Here is a 19270-nt window from a genome sequence, read left to right as displayed (position 1 = left end):
TTGAATTGTTTTAATTTTTTTTCAATTATTAAAGTGATTGTTAGGTCTTTCCATTCCTTTGAATATTGTTATGTCCTAGAAAAAATTAAACTACAGAATCTGCTCCAAAAATTCTTATACCGGTATGTAACATCATTTTCAGAAAGAAAAAAAATAATTGTGGTGACTATTAGCATTTAATTCATAGTCTACAAATTGCAGGTTTACATGCTGGCTCTACAGAATATAAAGCTGGCACTTGTAGGGTTAACAAAAGTATTTACTTTAATGAAGCTTAAACATGCTCACAACTCTGAGACTATAATGGACCTTTCTGTTTATTCTTTTAATGGAAAATATTGATATTAAAAATAAATAAATAAATAAATAAATAAATGAATGTACTACTTACAAATGGTTACAAAAGTAAATAAGACAAGACCAGTTGTGATATATGTTTTTGATTTTGTTGGGTTATCCTCCTTTTCTCAAATAAATCTCACTTTTTTCTAGAGAAATACATTTTTGTTTTCTGTCTCTCATGACTGCTGTAAACATGCTATATTGATGTGAAAATGAATTAACTACACAGTTAAAAAGAATTAGGGAACATGTTTTTGAATGTATGCCATACTCCACAGAACAATAACTCACACCCAGGTATAATACCAAATAATACCAACCAAACCGTTATTCTTTACCGTTGAAGTATACAAAAAAACATCAATGGATTTGCGTTCATTTCCAGAGCACAAATGGAAATGTCCAAATAGGGGTGAAAACAAAGTGATAACAGTCTTCCAGGGTGGTTTTTTATAACCGTTGGAGAGCTTCAGTATGGTGTAAGTCGTCCCCGAGCATATATCACAGCTTGGCACCTACGTGGCATGCTCCGTATAAGTCGACGGAGGTCATGTTGCGGTATCAGGTTCCATTCTTCAATGAGAGCCTGTTCAAGGTCTTGGAGAGTCTGTGGTGGAACAGGACGCCCACAAACACTTCTGTCAAGCCTGTCCCACACATGCTCGGTGGGATTAAGGTCGGGACTCACTGCTGGCCATTCCATCTCTTGAATGTCCTGTTCTCGCAAGACAGTTCTGGTGATCCACGTTACGTGAGCCCTGGCATTGTCGTGCATGTGAGTAGGAATTCAGGGCCAACACCGTATGCAGCAACCAACACATGCTGTAGCAGTATCTGCTTGATGTAACCCGCAGTGGTAAGATGTAAGATTACCACGGACGACAACAAGATCCGTATGGCCATCAGTGCTGATGCCACCCCACATCATCACAGAATCTTGTCCGAATCGGTTGCTTTCCTGGACAACATTTGGCATGTACTGCTCACCACGGCATCTCGATACAAATTGACTTACATCACGCTGTGTGAGGGGAAATCTGGACTTAACTCACAACACAGTTCGCCATTGGCGAGGTTGCCAGTTGACGTGGGTACGGGAAAACAGAAGGTGAGCTGCGCGATATTACTGTGTTAAGCGGGGCACTTGAACATGACGTCTGGGTTGTAAGGACACTTCTCTGAACCTATTCCTTACTGTCTGGTCAGACACTTCGACTCCAGTGACCCTCCTGAGGTCTTATTGCAGTTGTCTGGCAACGACGCCGCAACACACTGATGGTCAGATGGTCATCCTGTGGGGTTGTCATGCATCCAAGTCTTTGTCCAACCCTCCTTGTGAACTCGCCTGTCTCATTGTAGCAATTCCACAAGTGTTGAATAACTGACGGAGAGACAGTGAGATCCACAGCAACATGACGAAAAGTCCATCCTTCCTGGATCAAAGTGACTGCCCTTGCGCCTTGGACCTTGTTAAGATGTTTCATGGGGTGTGCTGGTTTACGTACAATGTGCTCAAATGACCACAGTAGTCTGTGTACCTGACAACAACACACGGACACAACGCTATTCACTTTGTTTTGAGGGGTTACCTGACAGTTTAATGCATGGCTACGCCTACAGATGGAGTATAACTTCGATTTGACATACCCTGAGTAGCTAAGGTCTCAAAGTATACTGTACGACAATTAGAACCCCATCTAACAAATTAACGTTTACATACCAGACGGTACAAAACATGTTCCCCTAATTTTTTTAACTGTATATTATTCCCATGTTATCTAGTGTATGTGTCGTGAAGCGAAAAGTCAACTTTTAGCACTTGTCTTTTGCTTTGTATACCACCATCAGTGATGCAGTTGTACGACTGGTCTTCTTTTTTGAGTTAGCTCCATTTTGCCATGCAGTAACACAGATGTTGCATTCTGAGAACAAGAATGGAATAACGATACGATGATGAGCTTTCCCTCCATTTGCAATATTAAAATATCTACATTTTAAATCGCCCAGTTTATCATTCACTACATCATATTAAAAATAAAAATGTGAGAATAACCTTGTTGCTCTTCACTGAAATAGGATGCTGATATTCAATGAAAACCAAACTTTAGAACATCTAAAAAGTAATTTAGATAAGCTTGCTGCCTCCCATTTGCTGCAGCCACAACAAAAAATAACTGTTATAAATCAAGCCATAGGCCCCACTTTAATGTATCCTTTTCAATTTGCACCTATAGAGAAAATTCACAAGAAATTTTTAATATACAGTATCAGTTCATAGGCCTCACTTTAATGTATCCTTTTCACTTGACATGTATAGAGAAAATTTCCAAGAAATTTTTAATAAAAGCAGACAGTCTATTCTAGAGTGCAGTGAAGGAAATTCTTCACCTACCAAGTGACACTCCCAGCAGTATATTGTACACAAGCAATAAATATAAAGGCTTGTCTATACATTGTGCAATGTGGGAAGCATATCTCCAAAAATCAAACATCAACCACAAGCTCGAAGTAATGAATGATCTTCATATTTGTGTTGTCAGAGATTATAATGCCATCAGTAATCATTGCTTCTCAGAGCTGCGGATAAGTACCAACGACAGATGCAAGAGTGTTAAGAAGATCTGAGAAACTCTATGACTAAAGGAATTTCATGCTTGGAGTAACTACCTGCACACAGGGAGAGGAGTTCCATTATTTGCTGAAGTACCATCCGCCAACTCATGGGTGATGAAATGCAATGGGTTATGATCCTCGGAATGAAGAGACATGCTAAAAATGACGGCAATGCTCACCCCAGTCCTTACTCTACCTGGATGTTCTGCGAGCACAGGCCATTGCAGGCCTTCAGTGAGTATGAAACCCTACCCCACGTGCTCAGGAACTGCCCTCAGGAAGAGTTACTTCGCATTAAGCGTCATAACACCGTGAAATCTCTATTAGCGAGCAGTCTCAGAGAAAAAGGCCTTGAGGTTCATGAAGAAGTCCACTGTGTAGCAGAAGGTGGAATTAACCATCGTATTGATATAATTGCCATCAATCGGAGACAAAACAAAGCAGAAATCATTGATTGTACGATAAGGTTTGAAGACTCGCTTTTCCAGCCAAATGACGTAGATAAAGAAAAACATGATATATACTCGCCAACAATACCCTACTTCCAGAGAGTCTACAGCATCAGGAACAAACGAGTATGAGTAAGAGGACTGCTTCTGGGTGTTAGAGGGACTATCCCCAGAAATTTTGCCTGATGGTGGCAATCATACAGGCTGGGCAGAAATATTCGAGACAAAATGTTACCACGATTATAAAATTCTCAGTAACAATAATGTGAAGCCTTTTGTATGGAAAACATAGTATTTAATTTCCTCCTGACAGCACAAAAAAAAAATTAATATTCTTCAGTACATTGATATATCTTTACGAAACCTACAATTTTTTTTTTTTTCAAAGAACGTGTAAGCTATTCTGTGTACTTTGGTAAACACGTATTGGTGTCAGAATGAATAAATAAATTTAAAAAAAAGTATCTTTTTATCTTCTTTGCAGATAGGAATTCAGAAAACATGCCAGCTGAAAATCTAAAAGTATTATATTTTTCTTGCCTAATGGTAACGAAACGTAAAATTTTACTTTTGTCTGTAATATTTGTAATGTCTGTTTAGCAATTCAGTCAATAGTGTACCAATATTCTGAACACTCTATATCATCCGATTCTTGATGCACATATGTTTTAATTCTTCAGTCCACTGTTGTAAGTTGCTTTGCCTCTTGCTTCCCCTGCTTTTCCTCCAGCCTTCCCTCAGCTTCCCCATCATTAAGACCCTTTCATCGCCATTGCTTGAGATCGAAAAGATGTTGCATATAAATGAGAATTACATTTAAGTCTATTACATATACATCAGGAAAATGTTATATGTAATATAGTGCTGTTCTGGCAGGACTTATAAAAGTCTGTGCATAATTCAGAACCACTTATAACTAGGTTATGTATAAACTAGTTTCAACTGTATATCGATATATGTAGTGCTTTTTTTTTCATTGCTGAGACTGAATATTGAATGACACACACACACATGCATCATAGTTACTTGATTTGTTTTTGATTAATATTTTTCCTATGCTAGTGTTTACCAGAGTATACCACATGGAATTTATCCTTATTTTTGTGCTGTTCAGAGGACGACCTGTGAATGAGAGTAAATAAAATTGAAATCATCACAGATGCACTGAATGCTTGTAAATTGCAAATTCATTAGAATTTTGCTTCTGAGGGACTCATATGATTCAAATACATCTGAGACTGAACAAATCTAAGAGGCAGCATACAGAATCCTATTTAATTTTGAAAATATAGGGTATGTTGGAATTTTTAGGAGTTTCAAACACTAGAACCATGAAACATGTACCAAAAAAGGGGGTGGGGGGTGGGGTAACTATTAGTAAAAAGTAGAGAGGGAATTTGAATGTATATTACACTTCATTCCTGTGTGAATGTAGAATAAATTGTTTATTTGGAACAAATTGTACTATAATTAAAATAAATCTCCTAGAGTATGGATTGTTCCTAATGTAGTGAATACTGAGAATATTTTTTAGGTGGGATTTCATGAGAGAAACTGTAGGTGGGGTCTTCATTGAAAATTACTTTAACTTGGAAATTTCACATTAGGTCTGGAAATGTGCAGGAAATGTCAAAAATATCAAAATTGAAATGCTGTATGATGCACACTTGCTTATTTTGTATAATTGAGAAATATTAATTCTTGTTGAAAAATGGGAGCTACATAGAGGGACATCAGAGTGGTTTATAAAACTCGCTTGTTTGTCTCGAAAGAAATGGTAACTCTGTAGGGTTCATTTTGTCATTGTCATTTTTCATTACTAGTTATACTGTCTTCCTACATTTTTTTCCAGTAGTTTCACACTCAATATTTTTCACAATTCTTCTGAAATATAGTTCTTTTTCCAGAATATTGGGAGGGATCTGAATCCTACAAATCTTCCCCTGTATCTGTCCTAGGTAAGAAACGCTTTAGTAAATTCCTAAAAGATGAATTTTCCTGTAAATAATATTATACATCTCTGTTTGACCAAAGACCTTTTTGGACTTGCATTTTAGTTTGTAGCATAGTTTGGATGAATCTTTCTTAAAATATTCTATATTATTTTTTGTATAGATAGTTACTTGTCAGTTAGAATTATCTGTGAATTGAATATTCAATGTCAATTTCTTTACTGACACACTTAAGAAAGAATACTTATGGAGGTGTGCTAATCAGGAAGCTATTTTCAAGGATTTTTAGAAAACTTGGGAGCATTTTTAAAAAAAGGTTAGGAAATTTCATGTATTAGTTTTCAATACAATCTATAGAATATCTTGGTGCAAATTATGCTTATTGCAGAGGGTTTTAGATTGAGAGTTTGTTAAAAAATTGTTTGTATGACTTCCTCTATAAATCATGAATAATAAGAAAATAATATTTGTTTGCTTTTGTATTGTTTGAGACTCCTTTGTGTGTTTGTTCAGATAATTGTATCCTTTTTTAAATTAGATTTTATACAACTGTAATGTATCTTGTAATATATTCTTTAACATAATTAAGATTCCTCCATTCATTGTTATATTAATTGCAGAAGACAGCTTATAACATCAGTCTAACTATATCTCAATCTCAGGTCTGAATAATTTTTTAAAGATATATCAAAAGCTAATATTTATATTTTAGAATTTGACATGATTATTGAATGGATCTCTGTATTATCATTCAAAGGGAACTTCTATTGATCGTCAACACATTGGGTTGCTGTATGTTCCAAACAACTGGAATTGAATGTTAGAAACATTTTTACTTGAGAATATACTGTACATTTATGTCTTGAACTATACTTCGTGAATACTAGACAGTAATGGCAGGAAAATTGGTGACAGAGGTCCATTTGGTGAAATTTTATCCTCATCAATGTAGCAGTGTTTTAGTGTGGAGAGTGCTGGATTACTCACATCTGACACACTATTTCTACCATATACTGTAGTCATATTTCAGGGTTTAAGAATTAAATGAGTCGGAAAGTAAAAGTAATACTTGAATAATGAGAGAGATTATAATACAGTTTTAAACTGACTTTCAAAGTACCGGTACTGAAATGATTGAAACTTATCTTCAGTTGAGTTTGTTCCCGTGTAGCTCTAGGATGTATTGCCCTGCAGAGGAAACTGAATGAAAGATGAGGAGAATTCTCACATTCTCTGTAATACGTAAACGTAAACTCGTGTCCTCATCCCGAAGTGGTGCAGCTTTTTTCAGGCACACCCCCATTGGAGGTGAGCTGCGTGTACCATTTGAACCACATACCAGCCTTCCTGCCATTCTTAAATTTCTGGCAGTACCGGGAATCGAACCCGGGCCCCCGAGGACGGCAGCTAATAACACTAACCGTTACACTACGGGGGCGGACATTCTCTGTAATAAAGTGTTACCACATTTTCTGTCCTAATAAGATATTCTATCACTGACTTTGTCATTCCCATTTCATGGTATGGTTAATACTTATGTTTTTCATTGAAATAATATTTAAGTTCTTAGCTGAGAGTTAAAAAATTGACCTCGGCTGTTAAAAATTAGTTTTATTTTCTTCCTAGATATAACACCAATGTGTCAGAGCATGATAGCTGAGCAACATTATCACTTGCTTCTCACCAAATTAATCATGGTTTAAATACCAGCCTATGCATGTGAATTTAAAAAACTGAAGTATGTTCTTAATTTCACGTAGAACAGTGGCTAATAATTACAAAGTTACAGTCATGGCAAACTGCAAGCTTGCTTTACAGTACCAGTGCACAGAAAGTTTCTGCTGAATTGAATCCATATCTAAGTTTTGTCCATCAATCATTCAGTCAAGAAGTATTTATTGAAAATGTTGGAAATATTTTCATTAGAACAACTTAAAAACCTTATAATAAAGCAAAAAATATTTACTAAGAAAATATCTATTGAATGATTTCTGTGGCAGTGATATACTGTACATCCCAAATGAACTAGCCACTGAATACCAACAGCATTTTATGAACCTGTGGGGTTATTCCGGTACTCTTGCATCTCTTAACATTGTTAGTACTGTAGATGAAGGTTCATTAATATGATATTATTATCATCACTACTTTCAACACTATGCCCATACGGGATACGGACACACTGCTTTCCTGGCTGCGGACGGCACCCGTATTTATATACAGCCGCACGTACCCCATACGGTTCCTGTCCCTGGGAAGTTCAAACTGAAATGATAAAAGGTCTAGTTTCTCCTTGCCATGACCTACCAAAGCATTCGATGCGCCGGGAGTTGAGCGCGCCAAATAGTCGCGCTATCAGCTGTGTTACTGTACAAACATGTCCTCACGCTGGCTCAATGATAGTGATATCTTGGATACTTTTTCGGGATTAGCAGGTTCAGAAATAGATGACAGTGATGAATACTCTGCTTACTAATCAGATAACGTATCAAGTGATAGTTTGGGCACGATTTTTATTAATTACGTCACTTTCGAATGCAAGTTCTTAGCTGCATTATTTTACTCCGAATACAAACGATAGAAATACTTCTCGGAAATTTTGTTTATTTTTTCGTTTAGACGAAGAGACGCAGGCTGTGCTGCGAAAAGAAAGTACAGTAGATAGTGCTGCAAGGAGTGCAAGGTATGCAAGGTTGGACTGTGCATAGCCTAATGTTTTTTGGGCTACTATACCAAAACATACTATTCCTAAATAGGTACAGTTTGTATTTCAAACGTAATTGTGTTTATTTGTGGCTTATGTAGCCACATTAAATGATTCAGTTTTATTGTTTGAGCAGGTTTATGTTTTCGTATGACTAATATCATTAAATTACATTAGAGATATACTTCCTGCTTAACATCTTCATTTTGGTTGGCTGACAACTTCATATGATACAAACATCAGGTATATACTATGTTTCATTTTTGTGTAATAATGTATTTAAATTTAGGAAAAAGCCCCAGTTCAATGCCATTGTCCACGTGAAAATATTGTAGTGTTGAAAGTGTTAAGAAAAGTTTTAAAATATTTATGTTTATATATGTATTGTTCAATTTCCAGAGTTATTGTGTTATTTTTAGAACAAGCAAAATATTTTGCAACTTTTCCATATATTCATGAGAATTTCTGTCAATTATTGATGATGTTCTTACTCTTATGTTGACAGTATACCCGTCCGGTGGTATGCTGGAAATGAGTAACGGTTACCCCAACTCGTCGTCACCTCTTGGAGGCTCTCCATCTCCTGGGCCAAGTCCTGTTCTCTCCAACAAGGCGATGCAACATAGCAAACAACATTCACCTGGAGCAGGTCGAGCTAACCTTCGAGTCGTAATTCCCACTCCTCAGGGCCACAGTTTACCACCCAGTGAAGAGGTGAGTGTATTTCTCTGTCTGACAAACAGAATTAGTAAGTTCCATGCTCTAGTTCTATGTGTGACATACATTTGGTGCTCCATAGCCAAGTCGAAGTACCTCGACACTAAACACACCAGTGGTTGCCCTGCAGACTCCGTCCATCCCAAGTTTGGCGGGCTATCCAGCTTCCTTGACCTCTTTCGGTGGGCAGGACTTTAGCGTTGGTCCTGATATGGGTCTGGGGTCTTTAAACTGGAGCACACATCCTCTACCTTCAACACTAGCTCATACAAGGTGGGTTATTTGTCTTATTTTTAGTTCTACTCTGCATGATCTCTTTCTGTGAGTGAATGTTGTGAAGCATGTGATTAAATTAATTTATTTATAAAAAATAAATCAATGTACAAAATTGTACACATAAGTCTGAAGGTTTAGCTTGATAATTGGACAATATTTACTGTATTTACTTGTGTATTAGACCCCCCCTGGCTTTTCCAGACGAAGAAAATGAAAAGAATAAATCTCACATACAAGACCCCCCAACGTAATTCGTCAGAGAAGAACATTGATTCCACTTCGAAACGGGTACAAGCTTTTTTGTTGTTGTTGCTAGTGGCTTTACGTCGCATCGACACAGATAGGTCTTATGGCGACGATGGGATAGAAAAGGCCTAGGAGTTGGAAGGAAGCGGCCATGACCTTATTTAAGGTACAGCCCCAGCATTTACCTGGTGTGAAAATGGAAAACCACGGAAAATCATCTTCAGGTCTGCAGACAGTGGGATTCAAACCCACTATCTCCCGGATGCAAGCTCACAGCCGCGTGCCCCTAACCGCACAGCCAACTCGCCCAGTGGTATAAGCCTTCCTGCAGCTCTGATGACATCGCAATGAAAACTCGTCATACATCATGTGGTACATCTGTGTTTTGTATTTAAGAAATGTCTGGCTCTGTAGCGTAGACCTACTGAAGCTCTGCTGACGTCGCACAAATAGGGGAATAGTTTTGTGTCCGACCTGCGCATTGCAAGCACGCATCATTCATGTATATGTCCCTGTGTTTTGTAGTTAAGAATGTCTGCCAGTGTAATGGTTAGCACAATTAGCTGCTGTTCTCGGGAGCCTGAGTTGGATTTCCGATACTGTACTGCCAGAGATTTACGAATGGCAGGAGGGCTGATATGCGGTATAAATGGTAAATACATCTCCCTTCCACTGGAGGGCTGCCTAAAAGGAGCTGTACCACCTCGAGATGAGGAAACAGTTTATTTTAATTAAGAAATATTCACGGTTATTGCTATTAATATAGCAGGCGAGATCATTAACAAAGTGATCGTTGAATCTCACGTAACTCGGGCGAGTATAGGTTTTTATTTTGGAGAGATGTAGGTTTAAAACATGATAAAAACAATCAAATCATAACTATTGTTTTACTCGTCAACGTACCTCAAATAATAATACCAGTAATAATAATTTTTGGAGACGCCAAACAAAACATACTATGCGTTAATAAAACATTGAGACAACGATCGTACAAAATTAAACATGATAATAAAATGCATTACTGCCACACCTGTAGATATCCACAACTTTCATGTTATTTATTTTTAATCTTCCCGTCGTGGAACTTCTGGCACTATGCGGGCACTTGATAGCATACGGTACCTAACCTGAACAGTGCGATCTCTCTTGTCTCATTTACAGCTGTTTAGGAAATCCTGATGTGATAAATGTGGAGAATACGCATGAAGTATACTTAAAAATAAGAGTTTGGCTTTCAATAGCCGCAGTTATGCAAAGAACGCCTCAGTCACTATCTATTATTCGGAAGTTCAACTCTTAACAAACGCTAGTTATCAGTTGGTGGGTTGGCATGCTTTCTGCAGCACGTCTTTATTCGGAAGGAGGGGCTTCTGCTACACATAAAACTCTCCAGAAACCATTTGGGAATAGATTCTCACTGTTTGGACTCCATAGTCGGGAACAAAACTATTTTTGAAAGTTTCAAAATGACGGGATCTCGCGTGCTCCCAATGCATGGCTGATGAGATGGCGGTGAAGATGATGTCATGTGGAATGACGACATGCTGGTAGCAGGGAAGTTCGCGACACAAGACAATACTTCAAATGAATGCAGTGATTAGATTTACTCTTGTTTACCGTGTGGATAGGCTTACTGCTCAATCGACAGAGACAAATGACTGGCCATTAAGTTCTATTCTATCAATATTGCATAATATGATAATACGATATGCTTATCCTTTTTCTCAACAGGGTCTAGTATGAAGTGAGACAAATTTTCGTAGCGAGTTTTTACGATCGCATGCCCTTCCTGGCGTCAACCTAATCAGAGGAATTAATGAGATGAAACGAATGACGTAACATGAGTAACTAAAATTGACTATATTTATATGTAGGCCTAAAAGTCGAGTTCACCATTGATTGTCTTTTTGCATTTAGATATACTGCCTTCCAATGAAAATAGCCAGTTTAACTCAAATACATTCATATGCTCATTAAAGACTAGTGTAGAATGTTTACATATAATAATTTATAGCTCTTTATAGCTTAGAAGCCGTATGTTCACTGCACAAAATTTGAGTTTATCTTATCGCATATTGGACTCACCCTTATGTTCTTTGGCTGTAAAAGTGGAAGAGAAAGGGGTCTAATACGCAAGTAAATATGGAATACAAAATGTGTAAAAGGTACCTTGGTAAATTAGCCTACTATAAAGAACTCCAAAATTAAATTTTAATTTACATTTGGAATTTTAAAAATTATACTGGAGAATCATTAACATTAAGTCTTCTCTATCGCTTTGCAGTGTACTTGTATGATCCCAGTAGGAGAATTTTCAAACCGTATGAAATTTGCAAATGATGTTACGTTAAGCTGCTTTTATGGTCTGGTCACTGTAACCTGCTGCCCAATGTAAACAAAGCCAGAGTATCCCTCCGCTGAGAAAATTCTATGGTTGGTTAAAAATATCTTGCCACGTGGAAAGGTTTAGAGTGAATTTAAATCCCAAATAGGGCTCCTAAACCACTTGAAGGTCGGTATCTGAAGCATAGCCTACAGAGTGTGAAAAGAATGATATTCACTCAATGATGATGATGATGATGATGATGATATTCATACGTTCGCAGGATGAAAACTAATTAACTTAGTGAAAGTGACAGTTACGTTGAGATGAAACCTACAGTATTACATTCGTAGAGACAACAGTACTGAGACGTATGACTGAAATTCTATTGCCAATAAAAATCAGAATAAATAATACAAGAATAGACAGAATGACTTGTAAATAAACAGTACACTAAATGTACGTTGTACTTAATCTCATGAGTCGTCTACCGACAGTGGTTTGATTCACATGTATTAGTGTTGAGAGTCCTTACTTACACTCAACAACGATGAAGCATTTACACTAATTATGAATTGGTCAACCATAGAGTGCATAATCCAACCTTACTCCTAGAGTAGCACTTCTTGCTTCACCACATATTCAGTACATGCTTGCCCCTTCTCAGCTGTTACATAAGCGAAGCCTTCGTTGACTAAGTCATGCAAGTCTATGAATATTGAATTTTCACGACCACATTGTAATCGAAAGCGACTTTCAACCTATTAGGTCATGTTACGTACATTTAGTACGTGATGAAGAGATGTTAAGTACAGAACAAAAATGGCCAACCAGACACCAGTGGGATCCGAACCCACAACCTCCCGATTTCGTGTCGGTTGCTCTACCAATTGAGCTATGGTGGCCTAGGCCATCTTTGTTCTGTTGGAAAGGATCTAAGCTACAGGTCTGGTACTACTACCATCACACTGTAGAGTGCGTTCAAGTTGCCCGTTGAGGGCCAAGTCAATGAATATTGAATTTTCACGACCACATCGTAATCGAAAGCGACTTTCAACCTATTAGGTCGTGTTACGTACATTTAGTACGTGATGAAGAGATGTTAAGTACAGAACAAAAATGGCCAACCAGACACCAGTGGGAGGTTGTGGGTTCGGATCCCACTGGTGTCTGGTTGGCCATTTTTGTTCTGTACTTAACATCTCTTCATCACATACTAAATGTACGTAACACGACCTATTAGGTTGAAAGTCGCTTTCGATCATGCAAGTCTCTTAACCTAAAATCTGTGTTTGTGTTCGTTAACGCTACTTCGTGACACACTGGTAAATTCTGCCATAACAAATCAGTTTCTTTCGCTGCTAATGTCAGACACTTTTCTCAAAATTTGTGGAACACATGTAAAACAAACTTTATTTTTCACCACTTTTTCAGAGGCTTGCCAGACCAATGTTTCACAGCTTCCACCATCTTTACACAATGGCCCTATTATTAATTACAAGACTTTGCATTCAGTTAGACAGTACAGTTTTTGGCATAACAAAACAATCCATTCACACAAAATTTACTAATTAAGGTTACAATACAAATATTCTGGAATTTCATTTAGTTAAGTTAAAAGATGCCATAATTGTCATAAAATAGGAAATGCTGGTTGTTGGATACACTGCACAGCCAGTAGTCAATCAGAATACAACCCTTCCAAGTGTTTTTGTTTACATTGGACAACATATTACACCAAACAGATTATAATGTGCAAGATGAAGTTCTTCAGAAATCTAAATAAATAAATATAAGCATTACCGTTTTCTTCAATTGAAAATCTTATCTTTAATCATAAATTTCATAGTCTGATCAAAAAGGCAAAATAATTTGAACAGCAGTATTGGCATATGATTTTCTTTTGTGTAATGAGAAATCATAATGTGAGCTACAGTTGGCCAAGATATATATTATAACTTGTTTTTTATAACTGAAAAAAAATAGAAGGGTACAAGAATTTTATCCTGATTGATTCTTTTTGCTATTTCATCCTGATTCACTGTTAATATGAAAACAATTGCTCCATTTATTTATTTACCATAAAACTGTATCAAAGTATGTGACCAATTGTGCAGAAAGGGACATAAAGTAGGATTTTTCAGTTTTGAGATTTTTGTTCTAAAATTGGCATAAGGTACTGAGCAATTTTTTTTTTGAGTTCATGCTTCTAGGTGCAGTACCTTAGAAGATATTAGTTATTGAGTGTTGACATAAAGAAAACTGTATTTTAAAAAAGCACAATTGAAGTTTTCACTTATTTTATTACTTATTGTACAAAACATTCAAATATTTAAGAAAGAAGGTTTAACTATTACCAATTATACATTAAAAAGGACTGTAAAATAAGAAAAAAATACCGTATTTACCCTAACTTTAGGTAGGCTTATTTTGATAAAAATGCCAACTTTGACGCAAAAAAATGTGCAGGTATTATTTGCGTAAATACGGTATTGCTTATGTATGTGATATTAATTATTCAGTCTTGTTTGATTAGCAAATAATTTTTTTAGGCCAAACATGAGCAGAACATAAAATTACTTTCTCATTATAACTTAAAATAGATTGTTGAATTTTATTTTCTTTTTCTTTTGCAATTTTAGAAGGATTGTTTATTAGAATGAACATCTATAATAGCTAAGCACTTACATATCACAAATAGTGTCTTAAATTATACGCTGCCAGGTACACTTAACTGAAGCATTAGGATTTGCGAGTAAGGTGATCATCCTCGGCACTGTTCTCTTAGTTTTCCTCCACTTGAAGACTTCTGCATCATCTGCTTCTCTTGTTACATTGCTGAAGTGCACTTGAAAAGTGAAATAATAATTTCTGAATAAAAGGTTATGGTACTCACTTTCGCTAGTTGCTTTACGTCGCACCGACACAGATAGGTCTTATGGCGACGATGGGACAGGGAAGGGCTAGGAGTGGGAAGGAAGTGGCCGTGGCCTTAATTAAGGTACAGCCTTTGCCTGGTGTGAAAATGGGAAACCACAGAAAACCATTTTCAGGGCTGCCGACAGTGGGGTTCGAACCTACTATCTCCCGAATACTGGATACTGGCCGCACTTAAGCGACTGCAGCTATCAAGCTCGGTGTACTTACTTTCAACCTGCAATATGCACTAATGCCCCCAAAATAGGCTATATCACAACAAGATTTTAAAACACTTTCTTCAGCTTGTCCCTTTCCATGCAACAGGTCACATGTATTGGTTTAAAACAATAAATGTAGCTATACCAATTTTTAAATGAATCATTATAAACACTTTTCTATTTTTAGTGCACATTTGCTTATAACCCTTAAAATATATTTTAGTATTTATGTAATACTGTATTATATTTTTTATGCACAGTATATTAAGTAGCTTGTTATGGAGTGTGAATTATGTGTTGATTCTGGGGCCTGCATAGTGATTCATTGTGTCAGCTATGCACATCTAGATTCTTGTCATCAGAGGTCATAGAATACATTTTTGTACTGTAGGATTTGATATCACCTACAAAGTTGATATTGGAAGTGAAAATTAGTAGTGAAGCTCTCTACATTCAAACAAGTTTGGAAATACTGAAGACACTATGTAGAGCTTTGATTTGTCCATTGGCAGTACTTACCTATCATTTTCAGCAGCAGTTATCAGACAGTAATACAGACTAATGTGGAATCGTGCATTGTACGGTACCTAACATTCCAACTAGTAGAATCTGTTCGGTGTTCTGCAATGAGAGAGAGATACAACAAATATGGTTTAATAAGTAATGCACATCACTTTTTTTGTCATTGTAGATTTGTATATTTGCAACAGGGAATATACTAGGTTATTTTCTTATTCATTAACTACAAATACCTCTTCACAGTCTCCGAATCTATGACTTTCCTCCACCAAGATGTAAGAGTGTGTATACAGCTGTGGAACCATTCAGCTGGGGTTTCCTTCTGAGCTATGTCCAGAACTTACTTATGACCCCTCATTGGTGTTGTATCACCTCCTACGGTGAATTGCTAAGGGAACCAAACAAATAAAAGTTAGATGGTGCATGATCTGGGTTATAGGGTTGATGAGGAAGAACAGTCCACCCAAGTTTTGAAATAGCTTCATGGCCTTGCATTGTTATATTGAAGGAGGATGTTGTTGACATCTTTATGGTGACAAACATGCAGAAATCATCTCTTCATTAAAAAGAACTTCACATTCTCCATGTAAACTTCTGATCTTATTGTGTGACCAGCAGGCAATGTCAATCAGAATCCCAGAAAACTGGGCCATAACCTTGCCAGATAAGGGTTCTGACTTGAACTTTTCCTTATGAAGAGAATTCGTATGCTGCCACTCTATAGACCATCGTTTGGTCTCAGGGTCAAAACGATGAATCCATATTCCACATCCGGTGATGATTTTGGATAAGAAATCATCATCAGCCTCATAATGTTAAAAGCAACTCTGCACAAATGGTCCTCTTTTGTTCCTTTTCATTACTTAGAAACCTAGGGACCCACTCGGAACAAACCTTTGAATAGTCTAAGCGGTGGATAACGTGTGTTGGCACTAACCTGAGAAATGTCAGGTTGAGTAGCCAATTTGTTTGTTATTGACCTGTCACCCTGAATAAGCCTGTCTTTGCGTTGAGTAGTCGCCGGTGTCAGAGCTTTATGTGGCCAACCTGAACGTTGACAGTCTCGCTTTACCTCATTCTGACGCTGATACTCTACTTACCTAGTGGCTGGCTACTCCTATCCACTGCCTGATCTCCATAGACGTCTTTTAAGTGCCTGTGAATGTTTGCCTTTGCCTCTTTAAAAAATCAAGGAAAGTTTGTAGTAGTTATATATAAAATTCTCTCCAACATCTCATTTCACAACGATAAGAGATGTGCATTACTTAATGAATGGCCTTAGTATATGTAACTGCTCAAGCCATTTTAAAGTCTAGGAGCTAAACTACTAAGCTGTCACAGCTACTAATCAGATAATATTGGACATCATTACTTTTTACTTTCTTAAAATCCCTTCTGCTTAGTACTTGATGCAGAAGCAGCTGACTTGTTATATTTGGAAGTACAAGTTTCTGAGTTGTTAATATTTTTATTATATACATTATAGCGGTCTGCCACACCTAGCAGTGTCGAGCAGTACGCCACCTCCTTCAACGTCGCCATTGCCTGTGAAGATAAAAAGCGAACCTATATCACCGCCTCGTGACGGGAATCATCCTAACACACTGGGTCATCCGCTGAGTCATGTACAGGGTCATAGCCACGGACACAGTCTGCCACGGCCGAACTCGACGGGTCACCTCACGCCTACTCCAGGTATGTTCTGTAGGTATACTATTATGAAATAAATTTATTTGTATGTTGAACAGTGTACCAAGAACTAACATATGTTTATAATTGTGATGCATGTGTTTTGACTGGCAGACATTCTTATGGAATGCTATTTCTGTTATTTGGAGTATATGAAATAACCCATCCCAGTAATAATAATTTAAATTTAATTTTTTTTTTTTACGAGGGACTGGAAAATCTTCAAAAGACACTTGGGAAGGGTCCGCACTCCACAAGTGTCTGGGATTCTTGCCCACTAAAAACCACACACCCTTTTCCCACGATGTGTATCATCACCCCGGAACTGCTCTCGCATTACTTCAGGGTGATGTTGTGCTTACTGTCTTTCGGACTTCTTTCTTCATTTCTCCTTGACTGGCATTCGTACGCTTCAAAATCCCTCTTCTTCTGACGAAGGACATCGTTCACATACACTGCCACGTGATCCCAGGATTCCTGGATTTGTAGCATCACAGAAATAATATCTGGTATCATTTCTCCCAATTCAGTTTCCACACATCTTCTCTTTATCATCCAGTGGCCGCATACAAAGAAGGTGTCAAATACATCATCGATGTCGTCACAGTATATGCATGCTGCATCACTCGCTCCGCACACTCTATGCATGAATTTACAGAAATATCCATGTCCTGTTAGAAGCTGTGTGAGGTAATAGTTGACTTCACGATGAACCTTTTCAACCCAGATATCCAAGCATGGTGTCAGTCGCTTGGTCCATGTACCCCGAGGGTCACTTCCCCATCTGATTTGCCATCGCCTCATCCATTCACTGAAGGCATGTTTCTTTGCACATTGCTTTCCCAGTTCTCCTTGGGTATGCCAGATTTCTTGTCGCTCCAGTGCAAGTAGATCTATTGGGGTTGTTGCTGGCACCGTGGGGATTGCAGATTCAGAAACCTTGCGGTATGCACATGCAATACGTAAAGCTGCTCTCCGTTGTACAGCAGCTATCCTTCTCTGATATGAAGCAAATCTCAAGGATTTAGCCCAGATTTCAGAGCCATACAGGAACACTAACTGAACCGTCGACATGAGAAAGCGTCGTTTACTGGAGTTTGGACCTTTAATATTTCCGATCAGTCTACTAAGTGCAGTCATGTATTTTAGTGCCTTATCTGTTGCTCTCTGAATATGATTCCAAAATGTGAGTTTGGAGTCTAGTGTCACTCCTAGATATTTTGTGCTCATAGATGTTTCAATCACTAACTCTCCAACAGTCATTGGCACAAGAGTCTTGATCCTTTTCCTCGTCAGAAGAATTTTCTCTGTTTTGTGTTCTGCTTGTGTTAGCCTGTGGCTAATCATCCATTCTTTTATGCGCAGTATCACCTGGTTCATTTTGATTTGAGCCATCTCAACATTATGAGCCACTATCAAGGCAGCCACATTATCAGTGTAGCCCACAAGCTTCAGATCCTCTGGCACCTCCAAATGTAACAATCCATCATACATGATGTTCCAAAGTTCTGGGCCAAGGATTGATCCCTGTGCTGCATCAGCCGTCATTCATTTTGTCCTTTGTCCGTCTTCCGTATCATACAGCAGAATGTGATCCTTGAAGTAGTCACTCATTATGTGCATAAGATACTGTGGTAGCTTGAAAGTTTCTTCAAGAGCTTCCAACATGTCGCTCCATCTTGCCGAGTTGAAAGCATTCCTCACATCCAGGGTCACAAGAAGTGTCAATTTACGGGAATGATGATTGCCCGTTTGTGTTCTTTCTGCTTTATTCACCACCTCCCACACTGCATCCATCGTCGAGTGCCCTCTCTGAAATCCATGCTGGCGAGCAGATAAATCCCCTGCTAGCTGAACTGCTGAGAGTATTCTGGGCTGCTGAAGTTTCTCCAGGCCTTTTCCAGCTGTGTCCAATATACATAAAGGTCTATAACCACCAGGTTTTCCTTTGCTGATCAAAACCAATTGGGCCATTTTCCATCTGGGACTAAAAACACCTGCTTGCAGGTAGTGATTGTATACATTCAGCAACAGTTCTGGACAAAGTTCAGATATTATCTTTAGTACTTCTGCAGGTATACCATCTGGTCCTGGAGTCTTCTTGGTTTTTTTTTGGGACTATTTGTTTTACGTCTCACCGACACAGATAAGTCTTATGGCGATGATGGGACAGGAAAGCCCTAGGAATGGGAAGGAAGCAGCCGTGGCCGTAATTAAGGTACAGCCCCAGCATTTGCCTGGTGTGTAAATGGGAAACCACGGCAAACCATCTTCAGGGCTGCTGACAGTGGAGTTCGAATCCA

At 38.0% G+C, this 19270-nt stretch overlaps 1 protein-coding gene across 13 annotated transcripts in view; it reads left to right on the top strand.

The window, feature by feature from the left end:
- Positions 1–19270, top strand: part of Mef2 (myocyte enhancer factor 2) — a 778785-nt gene that overhangs the window by 750237 nt on the left and 9278 nt on the right. For 10 of the 13 annotated variants that reach the window (XM_067145247.2, XM_067145245.2, XM_067145246.2 and 7 more), the window contains 4 exons: positions 5312–5362; positions 8566–8774; positions 8860–9050; positions 16765–16973. In XM_067145247.2, the coding sequence (XP_067001348.1) occupies positions 5312–5362; positions 8566–8774; positions 8860–9050; positions 16765–16973 (660 nt within the window). The remainder of the gene's footprint in view (positions 1–5311; positions 5363–8565; positions 8775–8859; positions 9051–16764; positions 16974–19270) is intronic. The other 3 variants (XM_067145257.2, XM_067145256.2, XM_067145255.2) reach the window with 2 other exon arrangements.

This window comes from Anabrus simplex, chromosome 4 (genome assembly GCF_040414725.1).
Source record: "Anabrus simplex isolate iqAnaSimp1 chromosome 4, ASM4041472v1, whole genome shotgun sequence".
Classification (NCBI taxonomy): domain Eukaryota; kingdom Metazoa; phylum Arthropoda; class Insecta; order Orthoptera; family Tettigoniidae; genus Anabrus; species Anabrus simplex.
Note: the sequence above shows the minus strand (reverse complement) of the source record. Positions and strands in the feature narration are given on the sequence as shown.